At 43.1% G+C, this 25,175-nt stretch overlaps 1 protein-coding gene and 1 pseudogene across 1 annotated transcript in view; both read left to right on the top strand.

Annotated features, from left to right (window-relative positions):
• LOC8053351 overlaps positions 1-12,474 on the top strand; it is a 53,905-nt pseudogene extending 41,431 nt beyond the window's left edge.
• A 29-nt stretch (positions 12,475-12,503) lies between these two features.
• LOC8053349 (contactin-2) overlaps positions 12,504-25,175 on the top strand; it is a 136,685-nt gene continuing 124,013 nt past the window's right edge. Inside the window, exons 1-2 of the mRNA XM_040215149.1 lie at positions 12,504-12,672; positions 14,038-14,316. Of these exons, the coding sequence (XP_040071083.1) occupies positions 12,504-12,672; positions 14,038-14,316 (448 nt within the window). The remainder of the gene's footprint in view (positions 12,673-14,037; positions 14,317-25,175) is intronic.

Here is a 25,175-nt window from a genome sequence, read left to right as displayed (position 1 = left end):
CATATAAATTTCATCTGCCGCATATAATTTTTTGAATATATCAGTTTCATATGTCGCATATCAGTTTTTGGAGACTTCATATTAGTTCTTATACAGATTCATATAATTTTTTCCGTAGGGTAGTATGATATTTGAAGCCATTTATCATCTTTAGTTCTATAATATTAATTTTGAACACTATGTCAGCCATGATACTAACTCATGGTAATGGTCATGTTAAAAGTGAGAGACCGCCTTAGAATTAGTACTATTACTAATAAAACCACTTATTTTTTCACTGTTTACTGTCAAAGCAATAGAGCTAAAGGCCTTTCTTTGTTAATGCTATTAAATAATTTTTGAGATTGCGATACAAGTGGTATAAAAAAGCACGACCACACAAGTTGCGCTTACCGTGATAACATGAAACAAAAACCCAGAAAATCATCAGTATGCGCAACATCACATGATAATTCATTCCAATCAATAATTGTTTGTAGAAAATTAGAATCTGAATGCGTTATTACAGATTGTACATAATATATTTGTGAATATCGATATAGTGATGTCCGTAGCGAATAAAACAATATAAATCAAACCAAAATTATCCTGGTACTTAAAGGCAGGAAGTTCGCTGGAGCTTAAATATGGAGGCGGTGGCTGTGGATAAATAGAGATTAAAAATAAATAGCACCGCTTTTTGGTACACCTTTTTTGTCAATCTTTCGTTCCAGGAATTGCACTCAAACTGGTCTTGCTTGTTTAATCGTTGCCGACATCAGTAAGATATATGCTGATAATTAGAGCCATGGACTGTCAAATTATAACTTCCCACTAAATCTCATAAGTTATTTTAATGCCTTCACTAACAGCAGTTTTAATGTGCGCGTTGTTGTCATGACTCATTTTCAAAAGTTTTTGAAGGTATCCACACTCATGGATACTTTTTAAAGACGGGCACACACCATAGTTGAAGTAGCTGAAAATGTTTCTGAGTATACGGTTCTATTAATGTTTTTGTATTTGTTATTCACCATTCTAGCTTTTTTCTTTTCTGCTGATGTTCATTTAACTGCGTTTGCTTATCATCGGATGTCTTTTTTTAGTCAAATATAAACCATCGCAAAATCTTTACTTATGAGCCCAGCTTTAAATTCTCTACTTATGCCACTTATATATAAGATAAATTTTAGCGACAGACGACGCATAAAGTAACTGATAAGTTGCCTCGCCCACTTGTTGCGAAAGAAGTTTAGAATCAAATAAAAAAAATTAATGACGTTCACAATTCCCTGCAATGCCGAATTTGAGCGCAGCTCTTGAGGAGGAGGAGGGGAGGGTACGGAGAGAAGGGCATGACCTTCCCATACTCCTTCCCTACTTTTCCTCCCCTACTCCTCCTCCCCTTCTCCTCCCTTCCTCCTTCCCCTTCCTCTCCTCCTCCTTCCTCGTGACGTCACTCGTGACCCAAGTGACCATCATGACGTCACTCGTTGCCTAGTGACCGTTGTGACGTCACTCAAGAACGCCTCGTAAAGGTTACTGTGAGGGGGGTAACCTTCATTGTGACCTTAACGAGTTACGTTCGTGACGTCACTCGTGACCTTCGTGACACCACTCGTGACGCCATTATGGGAAACGTCCTATAATGCAAGGCGCAGTTACGCCGACGGTGACGCCAACGCCGACGCCAGCAGCGACGGCGACGCCGACGCCACTCAAGCCGCAAACGGGCGCCCAAGAGCTGTGCTCTAAAAGACAAACTTTTGATAAATTTGAGTTGACACCTACTATACCCGCAACCATAATTAATCTTATTTTATCATCTAGTCATACATCAGCAATACCTGCAGCTATATTGTATCGTGTTACTTTGTTCATAGATAACTCTTGCCATGTGCGTAACCTTAACTTCGTAATCTGAGGTGTTCCCTCCCGGTTCCAGGCCGCCCAACAGTGAAAACGACCTTACAGTGGATACGTGGTTTGGATGACAGCCGCAGTGCGGAACTTGTTTGCGAGGTACACAGCCCCTATCCAGGACGCACGAAGTGGCTGAGCAGTGGGGGGTCCCCGTTGGTTCACGGCGAGCCTGCGCACCTGTACGTCGACAGCAATAACCACACGGCAAGGCTCAACAATGTGAGCGAACGGGACTACGGCAACTACACCTGCGTCTCAGAGAACAAATACGGCACTGCTATGAGCACTGTCGAGGTCTCAGGTGAGTCAAGGAGGCATTTGCAGACATGAATTATGGAAAATAACGGTGCATTTTGAATGATTTCCTGGAGTCGACCTACACTAACATATTTTCTAGACTACAGCGGTAAAAATGTAGTCCGCAGGAGCAAATCTCGGTTTAAATTAAAAAGATGTTTTCTTAGGAAGTCGGGACCTGTTGCCGCACCCGGTGCGTATTCTTCCCACTCTGCTTAGTCCGCATGCATAGGGTATCCTAGCCATAAATAGGGCTCCGTGCTTTCGGAGTTTATTTGTCGCGAAATCCGGAGGGTATTTTTCGGAGTTCATTTTTTAACAAAAATTCGGTGTTTATCGCAGTTTATTTTTCGAAATTCCCCAATTCTCCGAAATTCATAGATTAATTTCGCAGTGCTTCCTGTTAAAAAATAATAAATAATAACCGGATGCAAACGTATGCCAGAAAAATAAAACGCGCTTGTATCGATTAAGATTTCTTCAGTTGAATTTGGCGTTGGTGTCATTGGCAATGCTAATTTGTCCCACGACAAAAGTCGCACATAAGTATGGCTTCGATAAACGTCGATACCTTAAAATCAAACTGCCGGAGGTAGCTGCAAGGAAGCTCGTAGTCATCCCATCAATCTATCCCGCGGCCAAGCGAGGTGGAGTGGTGTAGTATGTAATAGAGCAGTTTCAACTGCCCCTCTTCCCTATTTTATACAATCACTATGGTCCGTAGCTTTCACTGTTATCCCGAGAAACATACCCTCTCGTTTCTCTAAATCCCTAATCCATGGAACAAACTGGAAACCAAAATTAAGAGTGGCTTTCGTCGTGACACGAATGGTACGATGACCTGTTTCCCTGAACCAACCTTGACGAGACAAGCCGTTACACAAAGGTCCGAGGCTTGAAAAGAAATTATCGTGTCATTTTCCCAGGACCATTGATCCTGCGCTGCTCAAATTATATATAAAAAAAAAAAACTTTTTTTTTTGTGTGTGGGGGGGGGGGGGGGGGGGGGGGATGGCATGGGCACATAACAGTTCGGAGTTTATCGGATGAATATGAATTGACAAAAATTTTACCGGCGGGTGTTTTTCGTCCGAAAACACGAAGCCCTTCCCATAACACATGGATAAATAACGGCCTTAGTAGTTCACACAGATGCCCGTATTAAACACAGATCAAGATTAACAAACCCTATGACGAACACAATTCACCACGTCTTGTTCTAGTGAACACTCTAGAAAGAAAGCAAATACGCGAGTAGTCAAAACCTGTAGATAAACCGCGCCGCGTAAAAATCAAAACTTCAAACGTGCATAGTTCGCGGACTATGGACCGGATAGTAGGCTACTCTATATGTACGGAAATGGTTCACTTTGTTTGGGTATGTATCCCACTACGAGACAGACTACGGATTTTATTGTATTTGTCACGTGGTTGGATACATATCTGAACGACGTGAACAACTTTCGGTTTCCAGTGTCAGTTAGGTAACACAGAATAATTCGTTAGCTTGCATTGACTAAAGTCACGGTTATATCGGGGGAGTTTCCTGGTGAAAGCTCGGCGCTTCTCGGCTTTTGAAGTTTTCGGTTGAAAACAACACCGATACTTCTATGTGTACCTGTTGCAGCCGTTGCGTGACGTCTCTCTTAGTAATCTAGGTCAAGAATAAACCATAATAGCCACCTTTTCCCCGCCCTTTCACGCATCTCCTTTCTGGATTTTATCGGAAGCGCGATCCTATACCACAACGGTTGAAGAACCACTTCTGATTCAGTATACCTCTGCTTACGGCTCACACTGGGCGTTCATGTTTTTTGATAAGCTACACGTTTAGTGTCACTGTTTCATTATTAGTTTTGTCTAGAGTGCGTCAATATTTTATTTTTTTATTTTGACCTTTCCTACAGCTGGAACAACCAAGCCTAGGACTCAGCAGGTTTTTTTTATGGTGAATCAAGCTCGCATATTTAGAGGACGACAGATGCTTTCCTGTTACACCGCACATCTTCCGACGGCAGATCCGGCTCAAGTTGGTCATCTTCTGCTTGTAGATTTGTGGCAGCGCCAGCTCTATGGAGGGCTTCCAACCGAGCCGTGACTGCTCCACCGAAATCGGCAGATCTTTGTTAAAGTCTATAGCAGCGAGCTACGTCAGTTCCTTTCCTTCGGCGCTACGTATGCGTGACGCGGTCAGTGGCCTACCTATCCGGTCCTGTCAGTCAGTTGTTTACCCAGGGCGCTGGAGGGCAGTTCATGCGCTGCGTCTCGTACTCTCCTCCCACGCATGAATCAGAAATCACGGATCATGGATCAAGCGCCCTGTGCTGTCTTCTCTTCGTTGTCCCCGTTTTTCTGAGGAGCTCTCATCTGAATGAACATAAACCAACTAGCCGAAGAAACCATTTTCTTGGAAGCAAACGCCACGTTAGGCTTGTTCGTTTTGCAGTAACGGATTGTTTGCTTTTGTATACTGCATGCCGCCGAAGTCTTGTGAATCAATCAAGGAAGAAAAGAATAGGCAACGACCGTGTAGGCTCTAATTTTGTACTTCTAATATTTATTAAAATAATACTAGATATCTGATCTCCGCCGATAGCGATCGTTTTACATGCCCACCGTACCGAGGTGGCCTAAATATATGCTAAGGTCGCGAACCCGGTCCTATTTATTTCTCTTTGTTACATTTATTTTGGGGTACAAATCACGCGGCTCATCTGCATCCGGTGTTGCATCTGGTGCTTAAAAGCAGCACATTTTTCGTGGGAGAGCTCAATCAGGCTGTCGAACTTAAGATCTGGCAATGCGAAAAAGCGGCCATCTTGCAAAGCAGATCATCTCCAGCAGGTCATTCTAAGGACGCGGATCGATTTTTCCATCGCCGATTTGGAGCGTGTCCCGAGGAGCTGCAGGGTTTCTCCCTCGCAGATTTTCACAAACAATGCGGATCTACATAAAAAAAAAAATCGCGATTAGGTAGACTACGTTTTTCAGCGAGATCTGAGCACTAGATATATTGTTTGTTTTTGTATTATCCCGCCAATGCACACGGTTACGGCACGTGTTATTGCCAAAATTTTATGAATTCCTGGAATAGCAATGTACAAAATAAGATTTCTTAACAGTTTGAGACGGGACACATACACTATTTTTGTAGAGTCACCAAAGTAGTCCCTAACAATGAGTTGTCGTTTTGTCAGAAACATTGCACTTCAGTGTAAATGTCGAATGATTCAAATATATTAAATGACGTGAAGCTCCCCACGCAGTGTATTAATTTTATTAATTTCGCACTGGGAACCGGGATGGTCAAGGCAGAATTAAAACCAAACAAGACGCATACCTATCAAGCATTACTACGTAGCATGGTGACATAAGAAGAGCACAATATTTTTGAGGCAAGTATTTAAAAAAAAAGTGTGGCTAGAAATAGGGCAATTCGAAATAAAAAGTAGGAAAGATAACTTTCAAACAAGCTTGATTTCGTTTTGTAGTACTAAAATAGAGATACCACTTATGACCGTAATGTGCCTTACCAAATATATTAGCCCGTGCAAACTATGGAGCTAAAGAGTACTCGTAGTTATGTCTAGTGGGACTTGTTGACAGCTGGCCTAAGTACAAGCAGGGATTTAAATATAACAACATTTAATAGCTGTCTAAAGAAATGTAATCTGGCTATCTTAGGTTGGTGCTGCAGATTCTGTATATTACTAAAATATGTTAGATTGCTCGCTTGGAATTCTCACAACGAAGTGTTCATCATGAACACACGAGCGAAAAAGAAAAGATATCTTCAATCGACTTCGCGACATAGTTTGAATATTGAAATAAAACAATTTACAATGACAGTCAATTCACAATGCCATTTTTTTGTGAAGAAAAACTTTCGGTCTTTATTCACGCACACACATACAAAAAAGAGGCCAAATGACATTCTTTTTCATATTTGCATTTATTTAGAATAGCAGTGCATGTTCCAAAATAACTGTTACCAAGCGTCTTAAGCTAACCTTCGTAATATGAGGTCTTCCTCTTCTCTTAAAGGCAAGCCATCGGTGAAAGCGACCGTCCAGTGGAGGCGTGGTATGGATGGGAGCCGCGTTGCAGAACTTGTATGCACGGTACACAGCGCTATTCCAAGCCGCACGGATTGGTTTCGCAGCGACCTCTCACTGTTGGTCTACGGCGAGTCCGTGCACCTCTCCGTCGCCGGCAACAATCACACGGCCAAGTTCATCAAAATCACAGAACGAGACTACGGCAACTACACCTGCGTCTCCGAAAACAAATACGGTAGAGCCACGAACACCGTCGAGATTTCAGGTGAGTCGGGTCGATAAGGCCCAACTTTAGCAGACATGAATTATTGAAAAGTACCGTACAGTCAGCACTAAAAACAGTGTGTCCCAAGCGATAGATTGACCCACCAACAAAAGATCGACTCGTGGCGCTGCAAGGTGGGAGAGGCCCTACAGTGGTTCTAGTCAAGCTTACTTTCGCTATTGGTGTGCACTCGATACCCTATCGCTGAGTGGGCTATTACCCCGCTCTGGCTGTAGACAATTTGTGGTAATTATTTCTAGCACCGACTGTACATCGTGCTAGATATTCTTAAAGAGTGAGTATAATATAACCCACATTTAACTTTAGCTATATTGTCTCGACATTTGAACAAGTGTAAGAATTAATAATTTTGTTTAAATCCTGAGTCTGGGATAGCATTTGCGTACCAATTAGAATTGACAAGAATGAAGACGACAGAGAGCGTCATAAAACTCAGCTAACAAAATGTATTTCCTACAACGCTTTCATATCTATCTCCCAAGGATGTCCACAATTAAAAGAAAAATATATATACAAGCAAACCAACCTAGTTCTCAAGGTATGCCTTCTAACCCAGTTCGGTCGGAACGCACCAAAACACTAAATAATAACAGGCCCAAAGGAGAACACACCCGGAAGAGGCAAAAACCTGAGTTTTTTGACACACAGACATAGAAGCAAGTGAAGAGCAATGACACGTGAGATTGCCGGGGCCTTCATTCGCGGACGTTGCAACCCACATACTCACATAAAAAAGAACTGTATCTTTAGAGTTTAAACAAAAACAGCAAACCACGAAAAGAAAACGAGCACCACTTTTTATACATCAACAGGTGCAATTTCGTAAATATTTTAGACTGTTTTTTCCCGTTACTTTGCTTGACTGATACAACTCTTCCGCTGAAGTCGCTCTTAGGTGACTCACGAAAATGTTCTTTTTTGAGTGTCGTGCATGTTCTCGCCGTGATTCTGTATTGATTTGATTTTATTGATTTTATTTTATTGATTTGATTGATTTTTTATTTTTTTTTTATTTTGATTTTATTCGCCTGCTTCAGTTATCCGTCGCCATCATACCCCTGATTATTACCATGGCTTTTCTATTTAGTTGCATTGGGCGGCAATTTTATCACATTAGATTGCTTCGACTAAAATAGGCACCATCATTCCATTCTCCGTGCATCAAGTATATCCCATTCCACTAAGTGCTCCCAGGGCGGCACGAGTTTCTTGCATCCGTGCATTTCGACGAATTCGGCGGGGTAAAAGAGACGGAAAAAGCGCGCCCGATCCCGAAAGCATACGACAAGCCTGCCGTTGTCAACTTTTGGGCAGTATACCCTCGGGCTGCACGTTGACTGTACGGAACAACGTAACGCTCGCTCGCCGCTGCTTCTATAAAGTGGTTCGCGTTTCTAGAACATTTATGGATATTCCAAGATCAGACCGCTTTTCTCTGTTAATTTATTTCGGTAAATTATCAGCCAACGTATCTTTGTTCCATTGCTTCAATAGCAATGACGTCGACCGGCGGTACTGCCCTTAATCGCTGTGTCTCTTGCATCAATGGAAAACGGAACCCTTAATGAGCAAATCTGAATTCTAAAAAAAAAAAGAAAAAAAAAGCTTGATAGCGTGTTTCCTTTTAGTTAATTATCAGCCAGCGTATCTTTGTTCCATTGCCTCAATAGCAATGACGTCCACCGGCAGTACTGCCCTCAGTCGCTGTCTCTCTTTTGCATCAACGGAAAACCGAACCCTTAATGCGAAAATTTGAGTTCTAAAGAAAAAAAAAACAATGACATTTGCATGCAAATGTAATTGTTTTTTCGCACTCTGGGTCAGGAGCATTAAAACATAGAGCGGGTTTCCTTACATGTTCCCAGCGATATGCGATATATATTTCTTAGCTGAGAAAGCGCCGTCACAACGAGGTTAGCTGATTTACGTTTATGATATATGAATTACAATAAACAACTCTTTCACAAACCACGCTCCCGCCTACCCGTGTCGGGTTTCCGTCAGTGGATTGAAGTACATCATGCACCCATTAGTAGTTTTCCAAACACCCGTAAACATCACAAAAAGGTATTCTGGTTACAAATATACCACTACAAACACCTCCGATAATGTAAGCCTCATATGCTCTTCGTATCCAAGACTAACAGGCAATAAAACTAGTACAAATTCGTTATCGTAAAAAAAAAAAAAAAATGCGCAGCTTTTTTTGGTAAGCACGCTCTTTATCCTTCTTTCTAGATTGCCCACACAGTTTTTAGAAGCGTAAATCAATACAAACTCTCTCTTGAAAAAATCGGTTGCAACCCCATTCACTTTTCGCCAGAGATGACATGATGAACCACACTCTTTGGAGAGTTGTTTTCACCTTTTCTTTTTTTGTATTCGTGTCAGCCGGCTTGTTCCCGGTTAGACTTCTCATTATGTATTACCTTTTATATTAACTAGCAGATTTATATCCGCCCAGTTGCGCCTAATATTACTCAAATGACGCAATGCTTACCAAGTTCGCACGCGAGCCGGATGTTCGATAGTGCCTAGTCTACGGGGCAGAAGACACGTCAGGTTTAGAGGAGAGAGGGCATTTACTTTTCTCGGTGTTCTTAGTGGAATGATCTACACCTCCTTCGTCTTTGGTTTGAATTAGAACAATAAACAGGCGCAGAATTTGGCTGGGTTTATTTAATTATTGAACGTGCCTAAATGTCTACGGATTGTGAAAGGAAATGCAGATATGCTAGCTGTACATTCAGTATCAGTGTTCCCAGCTATTTATTTAGTGTACCAACAATACAGCGTGGGTTTCCACTTGAAAAAAAAGCACAGTCTAGAAGAATCTCTTCGTTTAATGGCTTAAACAATTAATATTTCTAAAGATCCATCGGAACACTACATAAGAGCTCTGATTTTTAATTAAATGAAGGCTTCAGCCACAATCTTGTATTTTGTTAATATTTCTCCCATATTCTAGGTACAACAGGATAGGAACACGTGCTCTTAACTGTATCAGACCGAAGGTAATTCGTCTCATCAAGGCACAATCATTCTTTCTCTTACTTCTTTGTGTTCGGTACTGATTTATATGGCCCTAATTTGTAGATCACATGCCCCCACTCCGCCACGCAAGTAATGTTTGTCTTGGTTGAGCTATAAAGAAACACCGTTTTTTTTTTTTTCTCACGAACCTACAATCGGAGTATAATGTTCGGTTACTTTAAGGTCATGTTTGACCATGCAACTGTAAATAATTGCAATCACAGTGAATGGAAGGCGTTAACTATAGAACGTTTTATCGTGGATAGCGCCATTTTGAGAGCGGGAGAGAAAAGGGGAAAGGGCTACCGGCGCTTTCCCCCTTTTTGATTGTGTAGAAAGAGTGAAAGTCCCGGATGAGAGGCTTGGCCGGTGTTGGGCGTCTGCAGTGCCCCAACTTTGTTCGCGCTTTCTTCTACGTTTCAAACTCCCAAACTTAATTAGAGCCATGGTCTTCGATGGCGACAGTCCCCTGGTCATCGGGACACCATTGCTGGGTGATAGGGTGCACGAATAACGACAGAAAGCGTCGAATACTGTCCGAGGACCTATGTAGCTTGCATGGAATCCGGCAAGGCAAGTACGGCTGGAATGTTTTTAAGCTCCATTGCTTTCCGCATGACTGGAAATGATGAACCATTCATACATTTTGCTTGCGATTGGATTATTTCAACGTAGCCGCTTTTAGTTGTAATCAACAAGCGATACACGAAACGGGAACCTCAGTTAACTTTGTAAACGCCCGGAGCTGCTACATATCGTCCTGCTGTGCTGTTTTTATCTTCGTGTCCCTGTTCTTATATCTCCTTGTGAATGAACGACGAAGACGCTCTAGATGTACTTTTATCGAACCGCAGAAAGCCTTGAAGCAGCCACGAATTATTTTACTATTTGATGCAATATTTTGAGTACTCACCTCCAATTTCTATCGCTGGCACGTTCGCTGCCGCTGTTCCCCCCGTCGCCACACTGGCGGATGCCACGACTCAAATAAAGAAACGTGCACACTGGGCTCAAAAACGCAGATCGCAACCCACGAGACGTTCCTGCAGCGACTATCAAGCGCCCCAAAGCGCCATAGTCAACGGAAACAACCCACCAGCGGCACTTCAAGGAGCGCTTTTGCCGGCTTTCTGGTATCGCGCAGGAGATCGCGATTAAAAACAAACAATAGAACTACGTTTTCAAAAATTTCCAGCCTCACCCGGCGGCGGAAATGAGCCTTCAAATAAGTGTTGTAGATGATAAAACCGAGTCAGTGAGCACTGCAAATTATCACTATTAAGATAAATTCAGTTACGAAATTTTACAAGCTGAAACAGCAGTTATCATGAGAAAACTCGCACGCACATTGCGAGCGTACCCCATGTTCATCGGCGGTACAGCGTTCGGTGCGCGCTCCATTCACGAAATGTTCCGAGCGAAGTCGAGAGGATGGCGTTGAGGAAACGCCTTTTCGGTTTACGGACGCAATCCACTGCCGCCGGAGACAGGGGTCATGTGGAAAGCGATGGAGCTCAAAGACATTGCAGCCGTTCTCGCCTTGCCGGGTTTCTTGCAAGCTATATATGTCCTCGGACAGTATTCTATGCTTTCTGTTTTTATTCCTGCACCCTATGACCCAGCAATGGTGTCCCGATGACCGCGGGACTTTTGCCATCGAAGCCTCTGACTCTAATTAAGTCTGCGAGTTTAAAACAGGAAAGAAAGCGCGAACGAAGTTCGGGCACAGCAGACACCCAACACCGGTGAAGCCTCCCATTCGGGACTTTCTCTCTTTCTACACAATCAGAGAGGGGAAAAGCGCCGGTAGCCCTTTCCCCTTTTCTCTCTCGCCCTCTTTCAGTAAAACGGTCTATACATTAAACCCAAACTACAGAAACACCTACAGGCTGGTTTACCCTTTTGTGACCCCTTACGGCCGGCTGAACAGCCGCGCAGCCGGTACTAAGCAATCACAAGAGACTCAAAAGCGGTTTTTAGCCTCTCAAGTCGTACGCAATTGCAAGTGTGTAAACCAGCTTTAGCATTCTGAGTTATACGTAAATGTTGATATACGGGTTTCTTTACGCTTAAGATATTTGTTTAAAAAAACGCGATGAAAAATACACTATCGCGGCTTGTGCAGGGAAGTCATATGGCCAGGAGAATATACTATAATGGGCTAATGATCACAATATCTCGATCAAATAACTAGAGTTTCTTAGTAAGCTTTTTAGTTAGTGAAAATAAGCACATGGTTCCAATACGAAACTTGCTGAGCGTCATCGCAATCGGTATACAAGCCGATTTTTTTAAAGACTTGGATCGTGTGGAATATACGGTGGAGCTCTAAAGTTACCACTCTTCCAGAGGGAGAAAGGCTACCAGTGCGATAACGTGCCCGCGCAATTTTTTTGTCTCTTATCACCCACGTTTTTTCCCCACCAGCAAGGTGCCTGTGGCACAATTCGTTACATTAGCGCACTACTGCGCTTCACACCAGTTCAAAGTATTGCTAAAAGTCATTCATTTTGTGTTTTTGATAACTTTCAGCAAGTTTCTAATATTAACTCTATGTTTACTCTTACTAATTAAAAAGTCATTTGGCAAATTCTAGTTCAATATTCAACTTACTGTGACGACTAGCCCCCTACAATATGTCCCCCAAGCCTTAGGACTCACCAGAACAAACTGTATTAGTGTAGATTTCACGGCTTCTTTCAGACAAATCTATAAACTAAAAAAAACACCTAGTAGATGTTAGCATTAGTCTGGCATATAAGGGTTACCAAACGCCTCATATTTCCTTCATAAGCTGAGTACTCCTTCCAATCCCAGGGATACCAGCGGTTACAACGACGGTGCACTGGACACGCGGTCTGAACGGAAGCCTCGGTGCAGAACTCGTTTGCTTGGTACAAGGCGCCACTCCAAGCACCACTCGCTGGATGCGCGACGACGGGACATGGCTTCTCCAAGACGAGTCTGTTTACCTTTCCACCGTCGGCAACAACTACATGGCCACTTTCAAGAACGTCAGCGAGCGGGACTACGGCAATTACAGCTGTGTGTCCCACAATAAGTACGGCATGTCTATAGACACCGTTGAACTCTCAGGTGAGTTGGAAGAGCTTAACTTTGTTGGATTTTAATTACGGGAGAGGTGGTTAGATTTAAAAGACTTAAAAAAGTGAATCTTTTTATATCCCATAATTCACTTTAGCTGGAGTAGAAATCATCTTGCAGGTTTATTTTCACATGTTTAGCAAATCTAGTCTTCCGGAAAATTTAAAAATCACAAGAGAAGTGAATTGATGTATTTCGATGAGGCTCGTGTAAGTTACTACCTCTATTGGCGTCAAACATTGGCACATCTCGATTTGTGCAGTCCCTGCCGCCCCCAACGGATTCGTAATAATACGACATAATACAAGCTCGCATGTGCAACCCTACTCATGTTTCGCCCAGTCTTCTCAATTAGGATAAGTAGTCAGACGTCCAAATCGTGGAGCACAATTTCTGTTGCAGTAAATTTGTTGGATGTCACGAAATTAAAGAACTTCAGGATATTACATTGCCCTAATACGGGTAACTCTTCCCTTCTCTTTACATTCTTCACCTAAGCAATATACAGTTTCATAAAAGCTTTCAACTTCGGGGACTACCAAATATATTAATTACTAGTTTGAGAAGCGGCAAATTTGTTACAGATCTATCAGAAGAAAGTCTTATATGTTCGCACTTTTTTTTGTTTCAAGTCACCCGTTGAGCAATCCAATTCCCTCGAAAAGGGTGTCAGATATTCGTCACATTTTACTAATATGTGTCAGAGTTCAATATCAGTTTGTATTCCCTATAGGCCTGGGAATCACGTACGCACATTCGAACATACAACTTGTATTCTGGCAGCTCAACTGTATTGGGCCGTTTATCGTATATTGTATAGATATGTTCTGTATATGGCCCCAAAATTAGTGTTTAGTGCTCTCAAGCAGTGTTTCTAGCTCGTAAAATAAAAAAAAAAAACGTACAATAAAAAAAAAAGAGTTTTAAAAATACCCTATATATGGGTAAAAGAAACATGCACGAACATGTTAAATGTTATAACGATTGAAGTATGGAAAATTTACACGATATTATAAGTTCAGGTATGTCTACCAAACAAATATTAAGTAATGCATATACCTTTCTTTCGAAACGGCAAGGAATTTATTATTTATAGGCACGGAGATATGAACGTCTGACATTCTCCCACAACTTCATGAGTTTAGATCTTCGTATCGTAGGGAATTAATAATTCTTTCCAAACGCTTGGCCCCTGCTCTGTGATTAGACGTCTTTCTTATTGATCGTTTGAAAGTCTATCGTGACAACGGGCATGCTCTGAATGCTCTGTTTAATAGGGAGCCTTACCGTAAAGCTCGCTTTTCTGGTATCGCTACCATTGTTGTTGTAAGCTGACGCCTCTCCACCCCATTGCAGGGAAGCCAAAGGTAACGACACTTCTTCAATGGACCAGCCATTTGAATGGAAGCATTAGCGCAAAACTCGTCTGCACGTCATACAGCTCCAAATCAAGCAACACGCGCTGGATTCGAGACGACGGTACCCCGCTGCTCAATGGAGGCATCGCTCAACTCTCTATTTCGAACAACAGCTACACGGTCACGTTCAAAGACGTCGGCGAAGCACACTATGGCAACTACACCTGCGTCTCCCATAGTGAATGGGGCATCTCCAGAGAGACAGTAGTGCTCTCCGGTGAGTCAGGTGGGTCTCGCGCTTTGACAGTCATGAGTTATGGCGAATTGCAGGTTATCAAAGGTCATTTCCTCTAAGAGTGAACATCTTCATAAGCTATGTAGTCCAATCCGGTGATTGTTTCGTCAACAATATGAGAACTCAGTTTCGCCTTAAAGTATTCTTTTTCAATCGAACGTTGTTTAACGAAACTTTCTCTTCATGTTTTTTTTAATGTTTTGTACGATTGATTAAATTATTTTATCTAGGTTGTGAATGTTTCACTTTAGCTTTAAAGTGACTATGCGTCCCAGTGTAAAGAATATAACATTTTATTTTAACATTTATGAAAACATTTTATTCGTTTCCAGTTTGGGTTCAATATTCCACCAAATATTAAAGTTTTTTTTAGCAGTTAAGCATTATATTTATTTACTGCGGTGTTAATCATAAGCAAATTATAGCCAGGGCTCTTCTGCGATTTTTTTTCTTATAATAAAGACAATGAAATAAAACGTACTTATGAGCGATATTTTGAGTTAACAAACTTATCTTTAGAACACAGAGCCGCAAAAAGTTGTATTTTGTTTTCATTTTTTACTTTGCTAACACCTTGCTCACAAACAATATATACATTTTTACAGTGTTTATTTTAAGTCTACCATGCTTAAAATATAGTAATTTATTTTTTCTGATGTGACGGCTACCTCCAGGATATCGCCGAACTGATATTATAAGATGTTCTGGATAATTCTTTTAGAAATATTAAGGTGAATGTTATGAATCAAAAACATCATAATTTGTGTACGGGAACGGAATAGGGTTATTTTAAATCACAGATGCCGTTCCAGATTTTATTTTACATTACGTATACGCGCGATACCGAAAATTAAAGAAAGGAAATTCCCGGATTGTTTTCCATATAAAATTAAGAAAGTTTAAAGTGGAACTTTAAAACCTCGATATTAAACGAAATATACAAAAGAAACGACATCGATGCTTATTTTTATATAACATTCTCGAACACTGTATAACCCAACATTTGGAACTTTTGACAAAAAAATGTTTAGGTACTACTGGTACTGCGGGATACTCAGTTTATCAACAAAAAAAACATTAAAAGCCATTACAATGTTTATTTTTTACCCCGAGAACCCTTTACATATGCGCAACTTGGAGATTCTCAAGTTTTGTATTAATAAATAAATCGAATATAACACGTCGATAGATGAACCTGAACTGACAGCACATGTCACAAACTCACTCTTATTTTGCCGAGCTTCTTAAAAATCTAGCTGCAAGGTAGGGTCGTTGGTGCAATTAAAGCGTCGTGTTTTCCGTCGTAAGTTTCTAGTGTATCCCCCTGTCGAATGCCGCCGCTCTTTCATTGCGGCACTTCTGAAAGTCGCAGGAATACCTCGCGTACAATGTGTCTCTCGTGGGTTTACTTTATTTTCTTATTTTCATTATTTTGGCATCACAGCCCTATAAAGAGAAGAGAGTTATAAAATGTATAGCATTTAATAGGCAGCACAAAGAATATAAAAATAAAATATGGTGGATTACTGCTGCTGTAAAGGTTAATCACGACATCCTTAAAACTTTCAATATTAGCGATCGGAGACACATGTGTCGAAAAATGTTCCAGGGTAGAGACAGTGTTTCGGATATGAATTTACAGATTATATTATTGCAGCAAGATTATAAGTCAATTTTCTTTCTATGGTCTGAGAAGCATTTTAGTAATGGGGGCATGCCACTCTTTAATAAAATAAATTCAAGCGAAACACATTTTTGTGTTTCAAAGTTTAGCGAAAGATAAGCAGTTTTTAAATGCTCATGCACTGGCGGTACACTGACAATACGAAATATCGAGTCAGGTGAACGATTTCTGTAAGCTTACACTTCTGAAACGAGCGATAGAGGTCCGGGGCTTAGGATGAATGCCACATATTCAAGTTTACTGCCAATAATATTAACACAGAATGGATTTAAGGGCTCGATTTCCGGCGAAAGTGATACGCAGGCGTATGATGACAAAACGTTACACGCAACCAAGACAACACAAAATATGCATTAAACATAGCAGAAGCATCAAAGGCAAAAAGACAGCTATACTTAGTTATGATACTTTAAAAGTATGCATAATGACAACTATGCACAATTATTTGGAATCAACGAGATTGACCGAGGGCACAGGGGGAAATGAAACGTGGACTCTGCGATCTGCAATCCAACGTCTTTGTTCGGCAGTACATGAATGATTTCTTATAGGACACCATGAGGAGGGGAAAAACCCCGCATGCCGCTTGACTAATTATCTAGAGTCGCCTGCGGTAGCACCCGACCCTCCACGGTGAGCCATACCTAGTCCGACATACTTGGTCCGCAGACGACCGTCGGCGGCTAGTCAAAATTAGCTCAGGGTTCATACGTCTGCAGCCGAACGTCGGAGCGCTCAGGTAACTCCCGAATGACGAAGCGTAGCTCCATACGGGTGCTCACAACATTACGGTGTGAATCACAACGTACAGAGAAATAGCGCAGCGAGCGTTTGACAACACAACTTCGGACTAGATTCCGTAGATAGCGTAAATGGTGCAATAAACCACCTCCCCTCGCCATTACACCACTTTTTAGAAGGGCTTCCTCGCAATCCAACAGCACTAAAAAGTCCGAGGCTCTACACTCACCCTATAAAGAAACGGAGCCCGTAGAAAACTTCGCATTAGAGAAAGGTCGTGGCATACTCCAATTCTAAGTAAATTTAAACCACGCGATGATTCTAATAAACGTGGCGAACACAGGCGTTTGTATTGAATGCAGTGCATTCGAAACCACCTAAACTCTCTGCAACAAAGCGCATTGAATCATAACGCACGCGTAATGCACGTACGATAGATTTTGTGGTGCCCGGGTTCATAAGGTTGATCGAGACATGTTTATGAATTAAGGGAGTAATTACCGACACGGGCGGGGAGATGGGAGCGTAAGTGCCATTACTGGCTCTGAAACCCCTTTATGTATTGGCTCCACCGCCTGGAGCAACCCAGAAAGTTTTTCTCAAACCCTCTTCCTTTGTTTCCTCTTTTATCACTTTTCTTCGTGTTTATTCCTCTTTTGTTGTATCTTGTGCAGTGATGTCATTACACTCCCAATTGACTGCCAATGACTCTGCCGCAGCTGAAGATCTCCGAGGGACTTTCCCGGACTCCAAAGTCAACGTGCAGATCACCGGTTCGATGAGCCAGTCGTCAGGAACTCACGACCCAACAAGAGCACAGATTGGGACAGGATCTAGGAATTTATCTTCAGCCAACACGACCGAGGGGTCGACACGAATCAAATCAATCATTAGGTCAAAAATAGTTATCACAAAAGAAAAGGATTCATATACAATAAATGTGTGAATCTGAGATTCAGCAATGTGTAACAAGCGAGGTAGGCGGTAACTCTTCACTGCACAGTGTTGAATAATATGCTGGGCATATACAGCTGTTCTGAAAGTAAACCTACCAAAAAAATCTCTCTGGCTGGGAAAACAATAAATAAAGGACGACAAACAAACAAGTCCTAAAAATAAAGACCCTACTCTTTGAGGCGTGCTCATCTCTTCTTCAGGGGTGACTATGGCGACGGCCGTTGAGGAGCAGCGTTTCTCGAACTTCTTTCAGTGATTTGAGACTTCAGAGACCTCCGGATTGCTTTCAGCACCATCAACAGTGCAGAAAGCATCCCCTTCGTAGACTTTTCATTGAATCCTAACACATTCAAATGACGCCAGGTTACATACATAGTTGAGTTGGAGCTTTCCGAACAGTCAATGTCAACGAGCTGCACACTTTCGCTGAAAGAAGATGGAAAAATGCTGCTCCTCAACGGTCATAGCCATAATCACCCCTGAAGAACAACCAAGTAGCGCTCGACGCTTAGGGCCTTTTTTTTAGGATTTAGTTGGTTGTTGTGTTTTATATATACATGTTTCGTGCATTTATCTGCGCGTATTGCGCATATAATCCTGATAAGTGTGTAAAAATGAGTGAAGAGAATGTTCAAATGTATTTTTAAGAATGCTATCAAAAAGTTTACAACAGTGTAATTAACAAAAAAAATCATATTTGGTTCGTCGGCAAAGCGGAAATAAGGATTAACATGAAGAAGTTATGGCGGGATACTGTTCCACAAATAGAAATGTTATGTCAGATCATTGCAGTATCTGTTTCTAGATTTTCTTTTCATAAGAATGAAAATTTGCAGCTCAATTTATTTATAAAATTGCAAAATACTTCGTATCTATGGACATTTCTTACAGTCCCTTAGTGATGAATGAAACAATTGCCCTGGGTACAGTGCGCTGGATTTCCTTTTTGTGTGTGTGTGTGGATTCTGTAATAAACGTAAAATTAGGCCTAATCTCCCTTTTGATCCAAACTGAATCACATTCAATTGATTTGTGGAATAAATATTAATTAATCAGTGACCTCTTGCAACGCTCATTTCTTGATGATGTTCTAGTGCGGCGCATATCTTTAGTCAAGATCTCTTCTGAAAAAGCAAAAAAGGTCAACCGTAAATGTTCCGTAAACTGCTTCAAGTCACAAGTGTAGTCTATCGAGAGTGTTTCCCGTTTTTGTATTTATTTATTTTAGTACCCTCAGGACCCGAAGGCACACTTTAGGAACGATATACTAAATAACTTCTCGGAACGCTTATTCTAAAATACGCATATAGTTTTCTTTCTATGTGAAGATTAGTAAAAAGGAGAACGAGAAATAAAACAAATATCCTTGGACAAACTTGGAAGCTGTAGGTTCCAAGTAAAGCTTGTGGGAAACAGCAGAGACGAACAAAACAAAACAAAAACTTTGAATGCAAGTTTGTTTTACGATCTTTATGACTGAGCCTGTAATTAAACAGAAATTCATTGCTCGGGGTAAGGCATTAGCGCACATTGGATGAACAGAGCTTCTCGCGCGGTTCATGAGCAGTTCACGTATTTGCAACACCATTTTTTACATATCTCCGTGAGGTGCACGATTATATTAAGACTTATTGCTTTGGATGGTACTTGAACGTTTAATCACCTGTGGTTTGATACACAATAATTGTTTCAAAAGGTCAATGTCATACGAAAAGCACTACCCTCCTGCGTAACAAAAAAATCGTTACAAGAGGGGAGCCCAAAACAAAAAAAAAAAGAAATTATGAGGGTTGCAAAAGCACACAACACACAAGAAGGCGTAAAGTCAAACTATCGTAAGTAAGGCAAATGATCATTAAATTAAACATGATTATTAGTAGTGAGGAAGATTTACCCTGCGATACAGAGCGAATCAAAGCCCGACTTACGATAAATATACCAAGTCGAACGCCTTTGCTGGGCGCCACGAACAGCAGGCATGAGTCGGCGCGTGCCGCTGGCTCTCATATGACTCACGTCATCTGACGATGACGCACGGCGATTATAAGAAGTTTTAGAATAGCGTACGCTAAAGTTTTGCGGATACGCAAACAATAGCGTCGTCACCACTGCTCATGCACCAAACACTAAGTAGGGTTCGTGCTTTGCGCGTGCGATTTTAACGCACCCTTTTTTTAGAGCGCAGCTCTTAGGGGCCCGTTTCCGGCTTGAGCGGCGTCGGCGTCGCCGTCGCCGTCGGCGTAACCGCGCGGTGCATTATGGGTAAATTTCCCCGCTAAATCTAGCGTAAAAATTTCCCCGCTAGATTTAGCGGAAAATTTTCTCCGCTAATCTAGCGTAAAAATTTTCCCCGCTAGATTTAGCGGAAAAAATTCCCGGCTAAATCTAGTGGAAAAATTTCCCCGTTAAATCTAGCGGGAAAAATTCCCCGCTAAATGTAGCGGAAAAATTTCCCCGCTAAATCTAACGGAACAATTTCTCCGCTAAATCTAACGGAAAAATTTCTCCGCTAAATCTAGCGGAAAAATCTAGCGGGGAAAATTCCCCGCTAAATCTAGCGGAAAAATTTCCACGCTAAATCTAGCGGAAAATATTCCCCGCTAGATTTAGCGGAAAAAATTCCCCACTAAATCTAGCGGAAAAATTTCTCCGCTAAATCTAGCGGGAAAAATGCCCCACTAAATCTAGCGGAAAAATTAACCCGCTAAATCTAGCGGAAAAATTTCCCTGCTAGATTTAGCGGGGAATTTATCCGCTAGATTTAGCGGGAAAATCTAGCCCGCCAGCGTGACCCCCCAGGGTCACATTACCCCCCCCCCCCCCCCCGCCCCGAAAACAGGTAACCCTCAGTACCCTTCCCTCCTCCTCCTCAAGAGCTGCGCTCCAATTCGGTGTTACAGGGACTTGTAAACGGCTTTCATTTTTTTTTTTCCAGAAATCGCGTGCGGACGGAAATATTTTCTGCGCTCCTCTAAGAAGCATTCGTGATGAGAAGTTAGCCACAGCCAAGACGAGAACAGTTAAAAAATTGCGGCACCCAGGATCGCGGCTGCCGCCGCTTTGGCGGCGTCTTAAGCGCGACGTCGGCGGAATCCTCACGATTGCAATTTTTCACACAGGACGACATTGCACTCCTACGGGAGGTGCACGTCAGAAACGTTTTGAAACACCCAGTAAGGTGGGTAGTGATCACCGGCAACGTACTGCTTGCGACACGCGAACGTTTGACGGCGAAGCGGTGAAGGTACGGCGTTCGAAGGTCAGTGCACGAGACCTCTCTCGCCGTGGCGACGCAAGCGGACAAGAGCGGTCAACCGTTCCAGTAGAATTCACATATTGAAACAAATCAAAATTTTACTTCTAACCAAAAACGTTAACACTTTTCGTGCGGGAAATAAAAATTGTTACTGCATCTTGGTGGTGTTGCAAGCTCGAGATGCTTGGGCATTCGCATCACGGCGGAGAAACGCTATTCTGAAACACTCTTGAGTAGCGTGCGCTAACACAATCGCTAAACTTTACGCTACTGCGCGCAAATGTTGCGTACGCTATTCTAAAAGTTTCTAAAAGCAAATAAATGAATAAAGCAGCGGGGGTATGACGTCGCGACTTTGCACAATTGCCAAGAGCAGCATAACCGCATAGCACTAGCGATAAACCCCCTTCCTTCGCGACAAGCCATCACGTGACATACTTGGCTGACGAAATACCGCCTAGATGACAAAGTCGTAGTGCTGATAGAGATGTCATGATCAGCGGAGGCCAACGCTGATCATTGATGGAACACGACGATCGCGTCAATGTTCGCCTCAACGTGACTCGAAGACGAGCGCCGACGCAGCACTCGGTTCCAATCAGTGTCCTGCGTTGGGCTTGGCTGGTGACGCAGAAATATCCGCATTACGGCTTTGTCTCCTAGGCTCACCTCACCGCACGTAGCGTGGGACTCCATCGGTGTCAAGTAGAGAGGATGTCAAAAGTCAAATTTGGGGGTTTTACGTGCCAAACCTACGACGGGCATCTGGCACGCCCCAGCGGAGGACTGAGGATTAATTTCGACCACCTGGGGATCTTTTGACGTGCAACCGAAAGCTCGGTTACATGGCGCTTTCTCCGCAATAAGCCTCCGTCATATTGCGGGCACCTCGGTCGGGATTCGAACCCGCCATCTGGGGATCCGTAGGCCGGCGCTCTCGCCTCGGAGCCACCGAGGCGGCCTAGAGAGGATGTCGCTTTCTCTCTAGCGTTTGCTCTGCTAAAGTTGAAAGATGTGGGAGGAGCTTCCATTTTACTGTTATTTTGACACCAACTATATGCGCCGAAAGACCGAGAAAGTGGAGGACTTGGATAGTGCCAGCTTAAATTTGGCGGATAACAAAAACGTAAACATGTTTACGTTTTTTCGTCTTCCATATTTAGGTTGGCCCTACCATAGTTATGCACCACCTAGATAAACTAAAGCCCATGACTTGGGAGAAGCGGAGACGAGAGCGCAAGCGGCGGTCAGAGCGCCGGGCTCTGATTGGCTGGTGGGTAGACATAAAGCTAGCTGCCTTTGTATTCACTGCACTTGCGGCGTTTGACTTTCGCGTTCTAACGCTTTTACCTAATGCAGTGGTGACAAAGGTAGCCTTTTTTCTACACTGCAATCGTCGAACAAGTTAGAACGCGGAACGCCGGCGTCCGGCATTTGGCTCTCGCATTCGAACGCGTTCGACGAGTGCACTGGAGAAAGAGACAGCTAGCTTTAGGCTTACCCACTAATCATTCAAACCAGTGCCTGGCGTTTTGACGTCCTTGCTCCCTCCCTTCTCCTCCCCTATCCCAGTTTCTTGGTGCGCCGTCTGACGTCACCGCATGGTAAGGGAATCTCAAATATAAGGCGAAGAGAGCGCCCTCAGATCGCCCAGTAGCTGTAGCTGCTTATACGAGCGAAATGTGTTAGGCTCTAGGTGAAGCTTAGAGCCTACGAGGCACCACCACAACGGGAAGGGCGCGGTGATCGTACCAAGCTGAATCCTCACAAGTCGAGAACAAGAACATATCAAAGAGCTATACACGCCCTCGATGAAGTAAAACCCAAACAAACTTCTATTTAGAGCCCACTCTCATACACTCCACTCATGAGTAGATTTCATCTTCTATTTAATGTTTAAAAACCTAAGGAGCGCACGAGTGTGCTGTGTTTGCGGAGTATCTAAAACTTCACAATGCTGTCCGTAACCAAGCATAAATAGCACGCATAACGAACCCATGGTACACTCTGCGTTCGCTGGGTTTATGTAGGATGGTACAATACAAGCTTGCCAGTAGCCGCCTTTTCACACGTTGAAAGTAGTTGGTCCTTTTCATTGCCTGGCTTTCCACTTTGCCTTTGTGCCTAAGAAAACATGTCATTCAAGCCTTCAGAGCTAGAAAGTACAGCTGGTATTTGCGCGGAACGTCTGCTGTTCTCGCATTTTTTCTGCGCATTATTAAACAGTCGACAAACATGATGTCCCGAAGGTGGAATAAAAGTCGATTGTAGCATTTTACCCGAAGCGTGATGCTGTTCATGGCACAACCATTTCTTCGCACTGTACCCATAAATTTTTTGTCCGCAGAAGCCGGTTCTAAAAATAATATTTAATATAAGTATCTGGCGTTATACTCCCAATAAATACGAAAGCCTCCCTGTTTTTTTCTGCGTTCCTTCGGACCTTCCTATACGAAAGTGCATCTCCCTGTTTTGTTCTGCGTTCCTTCGGTCCTTCCTATTGTTATATCTGAGGGCTTTATCGGCGGAGAAATTATATCTTTAATAAATATCAGCTTCTAACTGGTGAATGACAACACATCAGGAACTCCACGGCTGGGGGTCAGGACAGTCTTTAGAAATTCGACGATGTCGCTACGACTGCGTGCTCCACATTAATGAGTATCGGTCAAACTCGCCAGACTGCAAATTGATTAGACGTATGATAACTATTACTGCGCAATGAATCGAATAGCATTTCGATTAAACAAATAAAGCTCCAATTCCGAAATATTTTTTTTTGCTTGGTTTAACCTGTTAATCTGCTTCGGTCAAAAAAAACGAAAAAAAAAACAACCTCGGAGAGTGAAAAAAGGCGTGCTTTATAAGTTAGCACTGATATGTCCGTGTGAAAAGTCAAAAGACAATACTGCTGTATTCCCAAGTAGAGCTCTTTGAAATTCCCCGACTGTCATCTAGAGCACGACCACCTCATCACACTCGTTTGTGGGAACCACGTGATTCCCCATATCTCTATCTTGGCCAAGCATTGGCAGGCCGGCAGGCCGTGGGGCGTCGCCATATCGGTGTGCGTCGCGGACATAGGCGTAGACTATGGGGGGGGGGGGGGGGGGGGGGGCAACGGGGCTCGTGCCCCCCCTGGTGAAATCCAGGGGGGGGGGGGGCAGAGCCCGGGCCTGGGCCATGATCCTTACCGAGACGTTGTTTACGTGCCATGTAACGAGCTTCTAGTAGCGGCAGGTAAACAAAATAACGCGCACGTTGCCTTTAAAGACAAAATAGATGGGAAATAGAATTCCAGCGTGTTTTCGTTAGCTTCAATCTCCAGTTCCGACAAAAAAATAACGCGCAGCACCCCCCCCCCCCCCCCCCCCCCCCCCCCGGAGAACTCAGCCTGCCCACCCCCACCCTTCGGGAAAATGGAAAGTCTACGCCGCTGGTCGCGGATGCGAGGCGAGGCCGTGTCCCCATGTGGGCGGCTCTACCATTCCATTCTCGGGTGATTTACTGCAGGAACACCCTTCTGGACCTTGATACTTGGACGCGTCTGCCCCTCCGGGGTGCAAAGCTACTTGCGACCACCCCGGGCGCGTCCCTTCTTGCATGCTTTTCGAATGGACAAGAATGCCTTTTGGTGAGTGCGGAGCGTCAATGACGGTGCAGTGCTTGGTTTACCGAGTACTGAGAGAAGCCATATAGAAACATGCAATGATTTATCTCGACGACATTGTCGTCGACTCCAAAACCTTCGAAGAATACATACAACATCTGAAGGATATGTTCGACAGGCTATAAAGGTCGAGGGCATTGCGTTGAAACCAGAAAAATCCCAAATAGCCGAACATTGCATTAACTTGCTTGGGTTCACGCTCGATTGCGAGAGATGCGCTGGCAACCAAACGTGCACCCCGAGAAGCCATAGGCTACCCGGGAGATTCCTGCGCTAGAGGACGAAAGCTCGCTCCATCACTTTCTGGGCATGGTGAACTTCTATCGCAAATTAACCCTAAACTGCGCTTCACTCTAAGCCTCCATAACGCGGCTACTAAAAAAGTCCGTGAGATGGAGTTGGGATAATTACTGTGCCTCAGCTGGAATTTCGTTGAATCTCTAAAGCGCGCGCATATATATTTTATCTAAATCTTCCCGACTTGAACAAGCCTTTCATGATCCAAACGCATGCGTGCAAACTTGGCTTGGGAG

Source organism: Ixodes scapularis, unplaced genomic scaffold (assembly GCF_016920785.2).
Source record: "Ixodes scapularis isolate PalLabHiFi unplaced genomic scaffold, ASM1692078v2 PGA_scaffold0__279_contigs__length_252992795, whole genome shotgun sequence".
NCBI classification, from domain to species: Eukaryota; Metazoa; Arthropoda; class Arachnida; order Ixodida; family Ixodidae; genus Ixodes; species Ixodes scapularis.
This window is presented reverse-complemented; position numbering and strand designations above follow the sequence as displayed.